At 41.6% G+C, this 18,927-nt stretch overlaps 1 protein-coding gene across 2 annotated transcripts in view; it reads left to right on the top strand.

Moving 5' to 3' along the window:
* CASP10 (caspase 10) overlaps positions 1–18,927 on the top strand; it is a 32,390-nt gene that overhangs the window by 4,845 nt on the left and 8,618 nt on the right. For both annotated transcript variants that reach the window (XM_070933248.1, XM_070933247.1), the window contains exons 2-10: positions 6,522–6,865; positions 7,118–7,217; positions 7,715–7,850; positions 10,304–10,386; positions 12,249–12,273; positions 13,990–14,064; positions 15,056–15,141; positions 16,904–17,015; positions 18,303–18,828. In XM_070933248.1, the coding sequence (XP_070789349.1) occupies positions 6,552–6,865; positions 7,118–7,217; positions 7,715–7,850; positions 10,304–10,386; positions 12,249–12,273; positions 13,990–14,064; positions 15,056–15,141; positions 16,904–17,015; positions 18,303–18,828 (1,457 nt within the window). In that variant the 5' untranslated portion in view covers positions 6,522–6,551. The remainder of the gene's footprint in view (positions 1–6,521; positions 6,866–7,117; positions 7,218–7,714; positions 7,851–10,303; positions 10,387–12,248; positions 12,274–13,989; positions 14,065–15,055; positions 15,142–16,903; positions 17,016–18,302; positions 18,829–18,927) is intronic.

Genomic DNA, 18,927 nt, shown 5'->3' with positions numbered 1-18,927 from the left:
GCAGACAAATAAGGCAATAGCCTTATGAAATTGCCTGTTTAACAGGCTCAGACCTTGACAAAATACCACTACCACCACCCCAATTTTCCCTTTAATTGGAATCAGCTTTTTGAGAATTTAAGCAACAACTTCCCTAGGACTTCAATAGCAATAGTAGAAATATAAGCACAAACATAGCACAGAAATGTCCCAAACCAGCAATGGGAATACTCCTAAGTAGATATTCATACCTCTTTATTGGGAGAAAAGCTGAATGATTGTTACAAATCTGGGGGTCCTTGAGCCTTGACCCCCTCAAATGGACCTTGAGGCTACAGCAATACAAATCAAAATGGGCAAGAAAATGATAAGAAAACACCTATCTACCCTAGATGAGTGAAAATCACCAGGTTTAGATGGATTACATCCCAAGATTTTGAAGCAGCCAACAGATGTGATCTCAGAACCACTTTATTATATCTTCCAAAGATCCTGGAGCACCAGACAACTACCAGAGGACAGGACTGGACTGGAAAAGAGTGACATGCTTCCCATCATCAAAAAAGGAAAAAAAATGGATTCAGGAAACTACAGACCAATCAGCCTGACATCAATATCTGGGAAAATTCTGCAAAAGATACCTACAACAAATCTGCAAACACCTGGAAGCAAGCAAAATTATAACCAGAAGTTGGCTTCTTTTTGCATTTTTCAACTGACTAAATCAATGGACCAATAAAATGCGGCGGACATAATTTACTTGGACTTAAGTAAGGCATCTGATAGCACAAGGTACTACTTGGTAAATCAGGAAGATGACAGCATCACCACCAGATGGATTCGTAACTGGCTAACCACAACATGTAGTCAATGGAACTACATCTACATGGTGGGAAGTATGCATCTTCATAAATTATTTAAATGAAGATAAAAACCTTACCCTGACACTAAGCTGAAGTTCTCCCTTGAACTAAAACGGGAGGGGGGGGTCATCTCTAAAAAAACCAAAAAGACACATCTAAAAGTTGTGCAGCAAAATGGATGACACCCTTGGCAAGCTTTAGCTGCCTGGTTACTGCTTGTAGAGGGCAGTCCACAGTCTAGCCTTTAAGTCCTAGCTGGACTCTACAAGGAGCAATGGTGAAATATAAAATTTGTTACTATTGGTTCTGTGGGCGTGGCTTATTTTGTGGGCGTGGTTTGGTCATGTGATGGCAGGAGTAGCTTCATGGTCATGTGGGGAAATTCCTGTAAGGGGCCGGGAAGGTAAGGTCGTGAGCCTGGTGGGGATGACACAGCATGCTGGGAGGGGGGTAGCGCGACTTACCTATAGGCAGGAGGCGGCAGCTCAGTTGGGGCACAGGGCAGGCACCACGTGGGAAGGCAGCTTGGTAAGAAGGAAAAGTGACGGGGGGGGACCGGTTCGGGGACGTGGCCAGCCAGCAATTAATACTGGTTCTGAGACCCTGCTAATCGGTAGCAACCCACCACTGGTATAGGGCGCCCGCAATGATAGTCGTCGATTTCCGCCTATTTCCGCCCCCCCCAAATATTTCCCAGTTTGCAGGCAAGGAGAGGATCCACGCCACTTTTCCCCACCAGCAGCACGCAGATCTCGGCCAGTGAGGGTCCCTCCCTCACTTCAGTCACCCCAATACCTCTTTTTCCACTCTCCTCACCCCTTATAAAGACTGCAAGTGGACTCCTTTCCCCATGAAATGTATGTGACGCAACTCTCTGGAAGACAAGAAAAATGCCGTCGAGGCGGCTTCCCCCTTTATAGTTGCACCCTTTAAAACGGTATCTTCTGTGGAAGAGGAAAGGGCAGGGAACGATGTCTGGCCTCGCTTAAACTATTTTAAACCCGCGGACCAGGTCTGGGTAAAGCATTTGGGGGGTGGGAGTGGGGGGGACGGACACCTTATACCCGGCGAAGCATGGCGCCACCAACACAGAGTTCATTTGCCGCCAGGTCGCTGCGAGGGGAGGAGCGATATGCGTAAATCCTGTAAACCGGAAATTCAAAACACTGAACTGAGTATCAGAATTTTATGAGCAATTTTTTTTTTTTTTTTTTGGTAAGCGAAACTGGCTCGCTCTTGCTCAGACAGGATTCTCCGATCACTGGATCTCACAATATCCGTCGGTTCCCTGCGCGCTTTAGTAATCCCGGCTGCTTCTAATGAATGAATTCGGGAAAAGGACTTGGAAGTTAGTTTTGGTGCGTTTTAAACTATCGTTTCGCCACAGCTGCCTTCCCTACATCTCAACTTCAGCGATTTATTTTTTCCCGGAGCCGGAATCGAGGTAGCAAGCGAGTTTGGGGGGGTCTTAGTAAACCGAGAGAGGAGGGAGGGGGCTCCGTTTTTCTGGATCTCGCTGTTGGCGTCCTTCCTTTTTCAGTCTTGACTGCCCCCCCACCTCCCAACTCCGCCCAGGCGAAAGCCGAACAAGTGGCAAAGTTGCTGCAGGAACTTTTGAAAAGTTTTGTTCGGCCTGCGGAAAAGGCTCACTGAAATCAGTTAAATCGTGCACGATGTAGGGTTAGGGTTAGGGGAAACGGGCAGAAAGTTCGTAAAACGACAGTGGCGTTTCGGGACAAGGGAAAGGGAGTGGCTGTTGTGATAAAGCGGTGGGGGGGGCGGGTGTCTGTGGAGGAGAGAGAGATTAAAGTTATTGGTCCTGTTACGGGAAGGATCCTTCCTGGGCTGCCATTACAATTAATGAACAAGGCCACCGTTTTCATTGATCCAAGCTGGAAAAAAGCCTTTCCCCCAAATGAAGGTGCAGCCTCGGGCAGAGAGAAGTTTCTTTCTGTGGGTTTAGGGGGCCGACCCATCAAATGGACAAATTCAAGGAGATTCGGTATATTTTTATTATCCTGACAGCTACGTTGACCTCATTGCTCAGAGGGACTTGTGCGTTAGGAAAATGAATACTGTTTTTAAAAAAGTAGATGGTCAGGAAATCTGGAAAACCCCAAAGGAAATGGATAAGGGACGTTGATGGCCACGGTTGCCATGTGATCTAACTTCAACTGTAAATTTCGTATTTTTGTATAGAAAATGATGAATTTCTCTCACTTAAGAATTCTCCAGGCCCTGTTTTTGTGATAAGGTAGGACAGAGTGTTGGAAGTACAATGTATAAAATCCTTTGCTTCCTCCTGAACGACTACCTAATCTCAGATGATACTTGGCTTGTAATTTACAGTGTTCCAGAAAATGGCCTGTTATCCCCGTGTTTGAATCAATGCCATTTAGAATTTTGATTAAAGTATGATGTGCCTCTCTAGGAGTCTCTGGAGGCTGGGGACAGCAAAAAACCTCACTTCCTGTCCCACCTGGAGTTGGGAAACGGGCCCTCTCAGGCCTCCGGACGGCCTCCGAGCAGTGGTGGGGTTCAATTTTTTTAACAACCGGTTCTGTAGGCATGGTTTAGTTGGGGGGGTGTGGTCATGTGACCGGGTCGGCGTGGCTATGCTTAGCGACTACCCAGAGGGCTGAAAAAAGTGATTTCTGACAGGTCCTCGCACTTTTGACCAGTCATCATTTATGCCCATTGCAGCACTTAATTAAATTAATTAAATAAAAATGACCTGCTGAAGCAGTCAGAGGCAGTCCGAGGCGGGTGTTCGGGCTGGCTGCAGGGCAAGGTGATACAACCGGGCAGTGGTGAAATCTAAAATTTGTTACTACCAGTTCTGTGGATGTGGCTTGGGGGGGTGTAATGTGACTGGGTGGGCGTGGCCAATTTTTTTTTACTTTTAAAACCATTTTTTCTACAACCTCTTCTGCAAAGAGGTTGTAAAAAAATGCTTTCAAAAACCTCTGGTGATCAGGCAACTCAGCTTGGATCGTCAGAGGCATTTAAAAGAAAAAAGGGGTTTTTTTTCTTTTAAAAGCCTTTGACGATTCCAGCTGAGCTGCACGATCATTAGAGGCTTTTTTTTTTTTACTTTTAAAAGCATTTTTTCGGCCAAAGAGGTTGTAGAAAAAATGCTTTTAAAAGTTAAAAAAAAAACTCTGATGATTGTGCGGCTCAGCTGGGCATGAGGGGGGGCAGGGATTTTTGCTACCGGTTCTCCGAACCACCCACTTCCATTGCTACCGGATCGGCCGGTCCGGTCCGAACCGGGAGCATTTCACCCTTGCAACAGGGGTAGGTAGGCCGCTGCTGCCCAGATGGGAGGCGGGCGCAGGGCTACAAGGCTGGCTGCAGGGTGAAGCAATCAGATGGGGTAGGTCAGGGGTCTGCAACTTTAAACATTCAACCTTAAACACATGTAAATACTTAAACATAACCTTAAACCTGGGTGGGCATTGCCAACTCCATATCACTTACTCCCACCCAGGTTTTGTGGCTCCCAGTATTTTCTTTTAAATAGGTATCTCTGTGTGTCTCTTTTATCTCTCTCATCTCTTTCTTTCTCCCCCCCTCTTTCTTTCTCCTTCATCTCTCTTTCTCTCCTTCATCTCTTTCTCCACCTCTTTCTCTCCATCTCTCTTTCTCCCCTCTTTCTCTCCTTCATCTCTCTTTCTCTCCATCTCTTTCTCTCCACCCCCTCTTTTTCTCCATCTCTTTCTCCTTTCCCGCCCGGGTGGCGGCGGCGGCAGCGCACCTACTGCACCATCAGGTCACCCCTCGGCCTGGAGGCAGCATCTTAAGCCTGTGCCCCACTGCGCGTGCGCCCGTCTGGCTGCACCTGCAACCAGCTCTGGTTGCTCTTACTGAGCTTTGCAATGGGGCAGACAGCGCCCCTCCTCCTCCTGGAGCCCATTACAATGCGGAGCATCGGCTTCAGCCTGGGCAGCCAGTGTTCTGGGGCGGAAAAAAGTCGTGTGTCTCCCCCAGCGACTGGGGTAAGGTAGGCTGGTGCCGCGCGGGTGGGAGGTGGCCGCAGGACAGTCCTGCTGGGTCGGCAGCAGGCTAAGACGCTTGGATGGGGTAGCCAGCAACCACCAGCTGCTGGCTACTCGATCCAAGCGCCTCGCCGGCCACCCGATCCAAGCACCTCACTAGCCACCCAATCCAAGGGCCTCGCTGGCCACATGGCCGCTGACCGCAGCCTACTCCCTACCTGAGCACCTCGCTAGTGGCTGGTGGCCACGTGGCTAGCGAGACTCTTGGATGGGGTAACCAGCGGCTCACAGCTGCTGGGCACCCCATCCAAGCACCTCACTAGACACGTGGCTGCCAGCCACTAGCGAGGTGCTCAGATGGGGGTAGGCCACGGCCAGCAGCCATACGGGTGCAGGTCGACCACCTTTCCCAACCCCGCTTCCCCGAGGGCAGCACTTGACTGTACTTGCCTGTTCTGCTGCTGGAGCAGTCAGGGGCAGTCCGAGATGGGCGTTCGGGAACAGAGTGGGAGGCCGCCACGAGCAAAGTTAGGAAAGCAGGCTGGGCCACATGGTCGAGGAGCCAAAGAATCACTGTAGGCAAGCTGTGCAACACTCTGAGCGAGGCCAATAAATAGTGGTGGGCAGGGCGAGGGGCGAGCATGCCAGCAATTTAACAAACAGTTCGGCAGAACCGCCTAGAACCGGCAGAATCTTACCACTGCCTCCGAGGGAGTGGGAAAAGCTGTTTTTGCCCTTCCCAGATGCATAGAGAGGATCTGGAGCCAGGTAAGACAGAAAAACGAGCCTTCCTCACCCCCACCCCTCAGGCCCTCCGGAGGCAGGAAACAGCCTGTTTCCCTACTTCTGGTGGGCCCAGAAGGCCCAAAAATCAGCTGGCCGGCACACGCATGCGCGCCAGAGCTGAGCTGGCATGCCCACTGATATGGCTACACATGCCACAGGTTTGCCATCATGGGACTAGAGAGAGTACCTATAGTTGCACCTTGAACCTACTGAAATTACTTACTAAAGTAATAATGAAATTGCTTGCTTACTAGATTTAGACTGTCTGATGATTGAACAACTATATTGAAGCAATTCTATTGGTTAGTGGTGGATTTCCAGCCCCCACAGCTGAGATTTTCACTTTTATCTGATTTCTTGCCTTCATATGGATTGGTGTTCCTATCCTGCTGGAACTTGAAGCCACAGAACTGCTCAATGTTTAGCTCTTTTGACAAATGGTTGAATTATGTCATAGGATTTTATGTATTGTGTGTTGATTACCTTTGAAAACAATATTTTAACCAAATAGATGCCAAACCATGTTTTAGTGAAATAGAAGGAAAGGTTTGATCATGGAACAATTATTTGACTTCTTTAGTGTGTATATGAGTGCATGGCAAAACGGAAAAAAATGTTCTAGCTTTTAGTAATAGTGCCACATTACAAAAGCAGTAACATGGCTTATCTGTTCCCTCCAGCCCAGAGTGATCATTTGCTGAATAATTTAACTTTGGTTTATATAGATATTATTTCCTATAACTGCTGCTCTTACCAGTAATTGTTTTGCGCAAAAGTGTTTGCTTTTGGTTGGTTGGGAGAGAATTTGTGAGTGTTTATCTTCCAGGGAGGTTTTTTTTCTTTTTCCACTACCTTACTTCTAAATGCTTAGCATTTTATTTCCTTCCTGTTTTAGAGATTTTACCTCCTAAGAAAACTTTTCCTCATGGCTGACAACGACAATGTGGTATTTCACCAGCAGCTACTATCAATTGATGAAAACTTAGGGAAGGACGATGTAGAAGATATGAAATTTCTCTGTTCTGATTTCATCACATTAAAGAAGCTGGAAACAGTGAAATCAGCCCAGGATATTTTCCTGTTCCTCATCAATGAGGACTTAATTAATAAGGATGATACTTTTCTCATAGCAGAGCTTCTCTACATTATTGGGAATAACTTTCTGCTCCCGAAACTTGGTTATACTAAAGAGATTGTTCAAGAAGAACTGCTTAAGAGAAGAAAGGTATCTGGTTATCGGTGAGTTTTCCAAACAAGAATATAACTTCCGTTTAAAATACACTGATTGAGGCATTATTTTCTCTTCTGAATGGGTACCAAGCACTTTAATCATTTGTTTATTTTGACTTGTATATCTAAATATTTGCCATCAAAGTTCATTACCCAAAATTTCAGAAGCTTAAATTGAGATGGTAGGCAAGGTGCTAAGGATGAATATCTTATAATCTTATATAAAAAGAATTAGCTTACATGTTTAGACTTGTCACCCAGGCAGTTGCTGTATGAAATAACACAAGACCTGACAATGGATAATGTCAAGAATGCTGCTTTTCTTCTGAAGAACTACCTCCCAAAGAAGCAACCCATTATGGTGAGTAAAACCAAAGAGTAATAAAGAAGCAAGAAACATCAAACATATTTAAAAATGCCTGCCAAAAATCTAAATAAAGCAGGAATTATTTTTTAAAAATCCTAAACATTTAAATGAGATTAACATCAAGTCCACTTCCCTAAGGAAAGAGTGCTATAGATGTGTTGTCAAGAGCAAGGACTATCCTTAGTCCTGGTCATGAAATGGCCCTTAACATAGCCTTTCCCCTGAAGATACACATGTTTTGAGAAAAATGTGGAAGGTAGAGATTTTCAGAAGTGCACTTTACATGTCCAGAAAAGCTATGTTTGCCCAATCCTAGAGATTGATTTAGGCCTATGCAGTTTAGGAGATTTTCTATTTGTTGAAGAAATATTTGGAAGTTGTTCTTATGTTGCCTACAGAACTTGATTGAAGATGTGGAAAGACTTGGTTACTCAGTGCAGCATGGAAAACACATTTAAGTTGTAACTACTGCATTGATTTTTCTTTCCCAGTCAGCTTTGGAGTTGCTGACTTCTCTGGAGAAGAAAGACCTTCTAATGGAATCTAACCTGAGTATTCTTGAATATATCTGTGGGAAAACAGCACCTCATCTCCTGAAGAAAATAGAGATGTACAAACAAGCAAAAGGTGTCTAATTTTGAAAAATATTGTTTATCAAATATTTGTGGTCATTCTTCTGTGCAAGTCACATGGTACTAGATTAATTCTGTGCCAAGTATTGCCAAGCAAACGGGTTTATTAAGTATGCCCTTGTTATTCTTTGAAGGGGAGCAGGTGGCAAATGTGGAACATAACCTATTTCACTGCCTTCTTTTTTCTTCCTTAAACCCTGTATCTGCCAGAGATGTCTTTCTTCTGTAGACTCCCTTTTCATATTTCAGGAGAAAAAGGATAGGAACAGAAAAAGTAAAGGGAGGTGAGGCAGGGAAAGTGCTTGGGCTTCACCCCATTCCCTCCCTATGTTCTGTATCTTGTAATAAATAGGCAAGAATATATTTAACACAAAAAATATATTTAGTATGTGACTTGGGACCATCTTGTGGTTTACCCGCAATTTCAAATATACCAGCTAACCTGCAACCCCTATTGACTATGGGTTTCCTAACTGGCTTTGGACTACTTCCAAGCATATGGAAGAAAAACGTTGATCTATAATTAAAGTTCTCATTAATATTTTCTAACTGATAACAAAAATAGCCTTATGTGAGGTAAAAAATCTTTAGGGGAGAGAGGGTGATAGAGGTGTTTCTTTAGCCAAAATGCTTAAGAGCTGCATCTGCCTGCATGGAGAATCATTGCCAAGAGAAGAGATGGAGGGAAAGGTGATGGCAAGAAAGGAACCTCACTTCTCTTTTTCTTCTTTCATGCAGCATCCTGTCCCCACCTGGCTGCTCTTGTGGCCTGACATATTTGGCTTTTGCTGTCTTTCCCCTTGTAGCCTGATGAATTTAAGCATCTCCTAAGTTGATCAATGCTGAATTTGCCCAATTAGTCTTCCTAAAAGCATCTTGAGGATTGTTTGGATAAAACATGTAACATTTGTGTTATTTTGTGAAGAAGTTCATTTATTCATTCATCACATTGATAGAGCAACCCATCTCACGTGCAAGACTCTGGATGGCATACAAAAACCCCACAGACTGTAAAAAACAAACTTTAAAATTATACCATAATAGAAACTATTATTAAAAAATAGTAAAATCATTAAACAAAATATTAATAAAAAGACTAGGAGAGACCCTCTTGACATTAAGTACAATAGAGGCATCTCACCATCATCCCCAAGCCCGCTGACACAGCCATGTCTTAAGGGACTTCCGAATGATTGGCAGACACAGATGGGGCCAATCTCACTTCAGGTGTGAATGATGTTGGGTGAAATTATGTTAGATAAAATAGAGGAAAATGCCAAAAGTACTCCTTAATGGACTCGTAAAAAGGGTGACCAAGATTTGAAATTCTGACAGCCTCCCCCCCCCCCTCCATGGTTAAGAGATAGTAGTTTGGGCCCTTGGCAACCACCCTGCATTTATGGCCACTTGCAGTAACTTGTGGTCATTTGCTAAATTGATAGATTTGTTAAGTGAGTTTTGCACCATTTTACGACCTTTTTTTGCTGTAGTTGTTAAATGAATCACTGCCATTGTTAAGTTAGTAACCCAGTTGCTAAGTGAATCTGGTTTCCCCATTGACTTTGCTTGTCAGAGGATAACAAAGGGTGATCACATGACCCCAGGACTCTGCAACTGTCATAAATATGAGTCAATTGCCAAGTGTTTATATTTTGATCACGTGATCATGGGAAGGCTGCAATGGTCATAAGTGTGAAAAATGGTCAAGTCATTTTTTTCAGTGCCGTTGTAACTTTGAAAGGTCACTAAATGAACTGTTGTAATTCGAGGAATACCTGTAATGGGTTCAGATAACGACCACTGCAGCAAAGCTAAAAGTAAAATTGCATGCAGTTATGACCATTGTGACTTATGGCCGAAATTTTGGAGCAGGTTGTAAATCAAAGACTGTGTATTTTTTTTAATTGCAGTCTTCAGACTACTGTCATCTTTCCAGAGCCTTTTGTTAATGCAGAGTTGCATTTAGAAAAAACAAAAGAGCCATGAATAATAATAACCTAACTACACCCTATTTTTAATCACTTGCCTGAGGTTATGTTAAACAACCTGAATATTCTACTTACTGATTCAGTTATATGGTTACAATAATAAAAGAAAGAAAATGGCATTGCTAAAAGAATTGCCCACAAAAAGGGGAGATTCTAGGTCATGATCTCCATTATTGAGCTGATTTTTTCTAGCAAAAATACCATTTTCTGAAGCAGTTTGAAGATTACCAGTTACTTCCCCAGATAACAGAAAAGGTGCGTTGAGACTAGACGTTAGTCTCAGTGCAATCACTTTAAAAACAAGGTGTACTAATGAGTTCCATTTTGTTTTTTCATTGTCATATGACTCTTCCTTCATCTTTTAATTGATCAGTCAGCACTCTTAAAAATATTTAGTACTTATTTGGAAAACAAAAAGTTGTGCTCTTTCCAGATCATTTTATTATCTGTTGCTTTGTAGTGCCTCATCAAGGAATCAAAGAAACTGATCCCTCTTCTGTTTGTGCCTTTAACAAACCAACATTTGGAAACATTTCATTCCAGGTATGCCTTAGCAAATATTGTTGTCCATTTGTGTAAAGAAGCCTATCTCAACATTTTCACCATGGAGGAACCCTTGAAAAAATGGTCAGATCTCAGGGAATTATTATATCACAGTAGTTAGTGTGAACAGTAAACTGAGTTGTAGCACATAAAGATTCCATCAGTGTGACTACAAAGTTCAACAACCCTTTTTCTCCATGGTCTTTCTTAGAAACCCCAGCAAAGAGGCAGGCCAGCAGCTGTGTTGTGATCCCTAAACATTCCAATTCTCAAATGCTAGCATTGCATGATGCACAAAGTTTAAAAATGTTTTTTTTTAATTTCCACATCTCTTATGGGTCACCTAGCAATCTCTCATAGAACCCCGGTTGAGAAAGGCTAGTAGAGAGTAATTTACAATATTTCTGAAAGATGGGCAGGCTGGTTTAGCTGTTCAGTCCAGGATCATTAGTTATAGGGGCTCTTTAATGCTGCTTTTGACTTAATAGTTTCAATTTCTTCATTACTTCCTGTCTGATTATTTTATTAGGTTTTTTAAATGACAATCTTTGATTTAATTTCTTCATTCTAAACTCCTTGCTTATCTGCTTTGCTAACAGTGCTGAATAAATAAAATTTCCCAAAACTCTACCTGTTCAGCCAGCTTCTTCCAGTCTTGTGTCACCAAGAGGAAAAGGAGCATTAAAAATCCCCAGATGAGAGTAACTGTACTAGAGGATTGTATTTACTTGAAAAATAATGAATACCTGGCATATGACATCAAAAATATTATCTAGAATGTATAAAGGTACTTCAAATTTATGTTGGAAACATGAACAAGAAGAAGGGTCATTTTCCATCGTGGTAGTAGACACAGACCAAAAGACAACAGTGGTGAAAGATGTAGCAGTTCCAAGTGATGGCAACATCAGGAAGAAGGAGTATGAGAAGCTGAAGAATTATCAGGATCTGAAGGAGGAACTAGGGAGGATATGGAAAGTAAAGGCCAAGGTCAACATCCAAGTGCTTCTACACTTGCAAATATGACTCCTAAACTGGGAGAGAGGCTTCAACAGATGCCAGGAATGACATCAGAACTCTCTTTTCCAGAAGAGTACAGTGCTAGCAACAGCTAAGAGCCTGTACAGAATCCTCAAACTGCCTGGCCTCTGGTAGAGGACCCAAGATTGTGGAAGACATGTACCACAAATAGGGGTGAGAAGATAACTTTATAAAAATTAGCACTAGTCTGGACTTGATTTTGAGCAAGTGAAAAGCTACTTGACAGTCAATTCAAAGGGGAAAGGAGGTTTTTGTTTTTTAAATCTGTTAGATAGGGGCCATGCTGCATGCTGGAACATAAATTTTATATCCAGATTGGTGATTCTGATCTGAACAAATACCTTCTTTCTTCTATTGCTCTTGTCTACCTGTCCTCTCAGATCTCTTTTGTTAACATCTGTGTTACTTCTATATATCATAAAATGTAGATGGTGCCTATTACTTTGTTTAATAAAAGGTACCAATTTCAGACAGTTTTAATATTCTATCTCATTTTTTCCTTTTAAAATGTTGCAACTAATACGTATAGATTGAAATTCGCACCAGGAGGAAATAGAAGTAGATGATGAAAGAGGTGGAACTGAAATGGAACAAAAAAAATTCTGCAGAAAGTTTTAAGGCCTAACATCCCCGATCCTATTCTTTTTCCTGATCAGACTTCTAGAGTATTTGCTAGTAAATGTTTAGCCCAGTTAAGTTGATTTAGGATGGCATCTTGTGCAATTACATGGGAATAAGCTAAACTCAAAGATGGCATTCTTCAGAGTAGATATGACAAGAAATACCTCATTTTAATTTTTCTTATTTTCTTTTCTATGCAGGATCCTGTTCTGCCAAAGAATCACGGTAGGTAGTTTTGCAGTGTACTGAAATGTTCTGAATTTTCTAATTTGCCTGTTAGACTTAAGTTTTAGGCAAACTGTCTTGCCGTTCACCTCAGTATTGTAACATGTCCTGTATGTAGAGTCATAGTTCCGCTAAGGCTTATGCCAATTGAACAGGAAATGCAGTTCCTTCTGCCAGTACGCTGGTAGAGTTGCCAGAAGTCTTTTGTTCTTAATGGTCGTTTGAATAATGTGGTGTTGCAACCAAAATACTTTCAGTTCTGCTTTCTACATGGAGTCCTGGACAGACAGGAAATATATCCAAAGGTTCCTTTCTTTTCTCATACCAGCTGAGAAATTAAAAGGCTGGGATATGGCATTGAAAGAAAATAGGAATCTAACTTGCGAAATAACAATAAGCTGTTGTTAATACAGGTTGACTTACGACCACAGTTGAGCCCAAAATTTCTGTTGCTAAGCAAGGCGGTTGTTAAGTGAGTTTTGGCTCATTTTATAATCTTTATTTATTTATTTATTTATTTATTTATTTATTTATTTATTTATTTTTCTATACCGCCCTTCTCCTTCCGGACTCAGGGCGGTGAACAGCCAAATATAAAACATTCATACACAAAAGTTAAAATAGATTTAAAATAATTAAATAAAATTTGGCCCATAATTTAAAACATTTCAATTAAAATCAATATCAAATTTTAAAACCAACCATAAAATCAGGACAGCCCGGCTAACTGGAAAAAGTAGGTTTTAAGGGCCCGAAGAAAAGTCCGGAGATCTGGGATCACTCGTATCTCTGGGGGTAGATTGTTCCAGAGGGTAGGTGCCACCACAGAGAAGGCTCTCCCCCTGGGGGTTGCCAGCCGACATTGTCTGGCCGACGGCACCCTGAGGAGACCCTCTCTGTGGGAGCGAACTGGCCAGTGGGAGGCAATTGGTGGCAGAAGGCGGTCCCGTAAGTACCCCGGCCCTAAGCCATGGAGCGCTTTAAAGGTGATCACCAACACCTTGAAGCGCACCCGGAAGTCCACCAGAAGCCAATGCAGCTCGCGCAGGAGAGGAGTCACATGGGAGCGCCCCATCGCTCCCATAATCCCCCGCACGGCCGCATTCTGCACTAGTTGGAGCCTCCGAGTTCACCCCAAGGGGAGCCCCATGTAGAGAGCGTTACAATAGTTCAGACGAGAAGATGCTAAGTGAATCACTGCAGTTTTTAAGTGAATCATGCCGTTGTTAAGCAAATCTGGCTCCCCCCCTAACTATGCTTGTTGGAAGCCAGCTGGGAATGTTATATGTTGATCACATGACCCTGGGACAGTGTAACCATCCTAAATACATGCCAGTTGTCAAGCATTCAAATTTTGATCCCCTGACTATCGGGATGCTGCAAAAGCTGTGAAAAATAGTCATAAGTCACTTTTTTCAGTGCTGTTGTAACTTGTTCACTAAACAAATAGTTGTAAGTTAGATTTATATTAAAGTCATTGATTGAGAGTGGCAATGATAGAAATTGAATGAATGAATAAAAAAGAAATATTTGCAATCATTGGCTAGAAATTGATTTAATTAGGGTAATTGCAGATTCTGCCATTCAAATATACTGCCTTTTGGCTGAATCAGACAATGTAAAACATTAGGTTAAAAAAATCAAGTAGTATCTTATATAAAGCTGTGTGTACAGCTCCTAAGTCAAGTAATATGTGAATTTTCCCTTTCTTCTTAGAACACCTTTACAATGAACAGTTTGGGAGCCTACAAGAGCATATTGGAAATGTTTGTTCTTTAGCTGCAAATCTAGGTTTGTTTAGAAGTTTTATATGACGAGGACCTATTTTCTGCATAACACTAGTTTTAAAATAAATAGGCTTTCTGATTGGCATTGAATGAAACTAGAAGTACTTCATACTTCACCACAGTAGAATACAGAGCTATCCAATGTCTTTCTCAATCTGGACATAGAAGGAATGAGAAAGGGTGGAAATACAGAGAGCCTGAAGATTCTTGTCACGGAATCTGGGAGTAGAAAGAAGTGATGAGGTGCCCGGTTTTTAATGTTTCAAACAACCTTTTCTTAGCGTGAGATGTGAGGTTGGTCCACTTGCCTGGCTCCTTCATCAAAACATAGTTATTATATGTTACACATACAGACTAACATCAGGGCAGTATTTTTATGGTTTCTCTATCTGATTCTTTTACGACAAGAGATAATCTTCTGGGCTACAAATCACATAATAACTCTGGATGATGCTAATTGGAACTGATGGGAGAGGCTTTGATCCAGGCTATCCAGAAGACATCCAATTACTTGTGTGCTCTTTCTCAAAAGATACTTCAGTACTCTGACCCTTTTTGTTTACTTAAAGTATTTTTTTTAATAGTTTTGTGATCTATTTTTAAATGTAAATATAATGTATTTTGAGTATTTTATTTTTATTTCATACTTTTGTGAACTGCCGAAAGTCATGAAAGGTAGCAGAATTCTGATATCTATTAATGTGGTAGAATTACCAGCTAAAGGAGAGGGGGGAGTAAAGGGGCATTCCAGTATGGAATCGCTCCATGGACTAGTACAAAAGAAGCCAGACGATTGAGGATCTCCAGAGCCCCAGACCTTACGGGGAAGGAGGGAAAACTGGTCTAGCTTTCAACAAGCAAAGTCGATGAGAAAGTCAGCAAGGCAGATCACAACTCAAGGACTACCTCTATTGTCTGCAGTATTTTACTCTCAAATGATTAAATTGAGATAAGATAAATCTTTAAGTCTACTTATTTCTTTATAATTTTTTTAGATGTCAAGGCAGAACCTGTGTTTGATTCCTTGAAACAGGGGTTACAACGAACTGTCAGGGAGAATGATACGAATGCTGAAGCAGTGGTTTGTATCTTCTGAATTGTTTCTCGAGTATCCCAATCAATCAGTATATGTATTGGAATAACATTTATCCCAAATCTAGCGGTTTAGTATATTTTATGTTGGCCAATTCTTAACTTTTAAAAGTCCTTTTACAACATGGTGAACATGGAGCCCTTCAGATGCTATTGAACTTCAATTCTCATTAGATCTAGCAAGCAAATCTAATAGCCCGGGCTCCATGAGAATTGTAATGCAACATCAACCGACTGTCTGTGTCAAGACTGACTCAAATGTTCACCTATATTCCTCTTTGATCATACCTTGACAGTGAATAGGAATAGGTGATGGATTGGAATGCAAGGGTGTGGGGAATGGTCTCCAAGCATCATCGGTTCCCATGAGACATTGCTGCCCCCTCCCCAGGACACCCAGAGCAGATGGCACAGCGTGGTCATGTGGTTCTCATAACAAAGTGAATAGAAGTGATTGGTGGACATAATGGACTGTGGGTGGTCCATCGGGAAAGGGGGAATGAACTATGTGTGCATTTGCAGGGGAAGCCCAGAGCAGGTTTCGCTTCTTCTGTGCCAATGTGGATTTATTCACCAAAGTTTATATTCTTGGAAAAATAATGTCCCAGGAGTTTCTTTTTCTGTATTCGTCAAGTTGACCATCTGTTGCAGTCCCCACCTTGTTGCAATTTTGTTCATTTGCTTCATTTGTGAGGATCTGATACCAGTGTAGCTATAGCTGTTTTTCAGCTCAGGTCTCATTTCTAGAAGCAATCAAAGGAATCTAGATTCATTAGAGAACTGATCTGGATGACTCTGAGATGGTTTGTTCTTCACACACACAAAATAATGTCCAGTTTGCAGGTTGTAATAGTGAAGGCATTCATTGTTAAAGGCAATGAATGTTTGTGACAAATATTGGAGTGCAAAGCCTTAAAGAGCCTTGGTAGTACAGTGGTCTAAGGCACCCTGTTATTAAGCTGGTTATTAAGACCAGCTGCCTGCAATTACTGCAGGTTCGAATCTCGCCAAGGCTCAAGGTTGACTCAGCCTTCCATCCTTTCTAAGGTAGGTAAATTGAGGACCCAGTTGTGGGGGCAATAAGCTGACTTTGTATAAATATACAAAAGGATGAAGGCTATTGCTGAGCACATTGTAAGCCACCCTGAGTCTCCGGAGAAGGGCGGCATATAAATCAAATTTAAAAAAAAAAAAAAAAAAAAAATTAAGAGCAGACAGTTGAAAGTCACCAATATTAAGATATACTGGACAAGAAAGACCTTTGGTGTGACTAGTTGGTTTTCCAGCAATTGAGGAATGACGTTTGCATAAACCAGGCTGTCTCAATCAAAGAATATTTTGTTAGGATTCCAGACATTGTTGCAAAACAACTGAAATCCATTGATAAATGAGTCTATAGCTGTCAACTCTATAAGGTAGTTCAGACCAGGAAAGCAATGCCATATAAATCTAAAACTCTTTTCATTGGAACAGCTATAGTAACAGAATCTTGCAAGTCTGAATGTGCTTCTCCAACCTCCCTCCCCTTATCTTTGGCCAAATTGGGGAGACGCCTGTTTGAGATTTTCTCACATTAGTTTCCTGGAATGGACACAGGCTATGCTGATCAGTCGTTCCCTTGCTAAGCGGCTGTCCCTTCTGTCCTTCAAAAGCATCCCCTATGCCCTCCACAATCACTTTTGATAATGCTAATATCATTAAGATCTTACAAACCAAAGTCTGATACTCTTCTTCTGTCCTTCATTCTGCAGGTGTTATCTCAGTATAAAATGGATGGGCAGTGCAGAGGATATTGTCTTATCATTAACAATGTCAATTTTGAAGGTGATCTCAAAAAAAGGAATGGATCTGAGAAAGATGCCAGTAAGTGGCTTAAATAAGTGCTTATATTGGGATATCCCCCTTTTTAAAAAAATGCTCCCATATCTTTCTATAAAGTACTTTCACATTACAGAACAGCAAATGATTACTAATGTGTACCTTTTATGTGGTTTCAAGCTGTAAAAGTTTTTTATTGTTGCTGCCTGTATGCAGATTTTTTTTTAATCTCTCATTTTATTCCACAGAAGGTGCCAGGCTAGGATTTTATGACTAAGAGACAATTAACTTAATGAAAATAAGTAGAATTGAAATGTGCAAATGGAAATAAGTTGCAATTTTCATGGATTGGAGCATTCATACAGCAGCTTCCATTAATCTTATGGAAAGGGGAGTGGCAATTCTTTTTCTATCAACTTTCTCATAAGATAGTACAGATAATCCTGACTCACCAACCGTAATTGTGACCAGCAACTCTGTCACTAAGTGATGTGATTATTAAGTGAAAAGTCAAATGACTTCCTGTCTTACAAAGTTTGTTGGTTCCAGCTGCGGTTTTTAAGCGAATCATCACAGGTCATTAAACACAATGTCATGTGACTGCAACTTGTGATGTCTTGCCGGCTTTGATGCATACAAATGTCACTTATATTCATGACTGAGGGACATTGCGACCATCATAAATGTACATTGATTGTCAAGTGCTCAAATCCTAATCACATGACCACAGGGATGCTGCAATGGCCACAACTTCGAAGACCAATTGTAAGTCTTCTTGTTCAGCACTGCTGTAACTTTGAATGATTGATAAATGAAAATTACCTGTGTATTATTACTTATGCTCCTAATGTTGAGCATAAACAAGATGGCTGCTGTAGCGATAAAGGGAGGACAATAGTGACATTTAGTTTGTATATTTTTTCACATGGCGGTCTACTTTTTTAAGTCCTTCCTATTCAATGAAGAAAGGTCAGAGATGTAAGGGCCCAGGCTGGTGTTTGCAATTCCAAAACTCCTCTGCAAATTCCATCAGCCTATTAAAATGGGGCAATAGGCTCTCTTGTTAAGTTTCAATACAGATCATTATTCTGCATTTTCTGCATTTATAGGATATTTAGAAGAAATAAACAGGTAAGGGCAGTCTCACAGTTATAAGCCTAGTAAATTATCAAAAAAAGTCCATTTTGTTACTAATTGCCAAATCTGTTTTATCCTAAAAATGCAGAAATACACATTGTTTCCATATCTTTTCTGTGTAACTTAGATCCATGAAATGGCACATCCACAGACATTGTTTTGTATTAAACTCTTTGCCGTATTTCTTTGTAACAGTGGAGCTGAAACATGTGTTCACCTGGCTTGGATTCAAAGTGAAAAAGTATGACGACAAGACTTCCACAGAAATTGAAAAACTTTTGGAGTTTTGGCAGTCTTCTAAAGATTGGAAAGACAGTGACTGTCTGGTATGCTGTATTCTATCTCATGGAAAATCTGGAAAAATTTTTGGGACAGATGAATGTCTGATTCCAATCCGTACCATCACGTCATACTTCAAAGCCAACCGCTGTCCATTGTTGGCTCAGAAACCTAAGCTCTTCTTCATCCAGGCCTGTCAAGGTGAAAAGACACAGCAGCCAGCCTTCCTCCAAGAAGACACCGGCCATGCTGCCTCATTTGAACCAGATGCACAAAGTTCAGGATTTGTGTCTTCCCAGCAGCTGACCTCAAGTATTCCAGATGAAGCAGATTTCCTGCTTGGCATGGCCACTGTAGATGGCTATCTCTCTTTCCGGCATGTACTGGAAGGCACTTGGTACATTCAGGCTCTTTGCAGTAAATTGCAGCTCCTGGTGCCAAGGTAGGATTCATGTTACATGGAAGTCTTCTCTTTAATGTGACTGTTCTGAATGAACTACCAAGTATAGTTTTGTAAGCTGTTAGTAGGCCACTTAGCCCA

The sequence above is a fragment of the Pituophis catenifer genome, unplaced genomic scaffold, assembly GCF_029215685.1.
Source record: "Pituophis catenifer annectens isolate HBS135680 unplaced genomic scaffold, rPitCat1.0.hap2 SCAF_1, whole genome shotgun sequence".
Taxonomy (NCBI): Eukaryota; Metazoa; Chordata; class Lepidosauria; order Squamata; family Colubridae; genus Pituophis; species Pituophis catenifer.
Note: the sequence above shows the minus strand (reverse complement) of the source record. Positions and strands in the feature narration are given on the sequence as shown.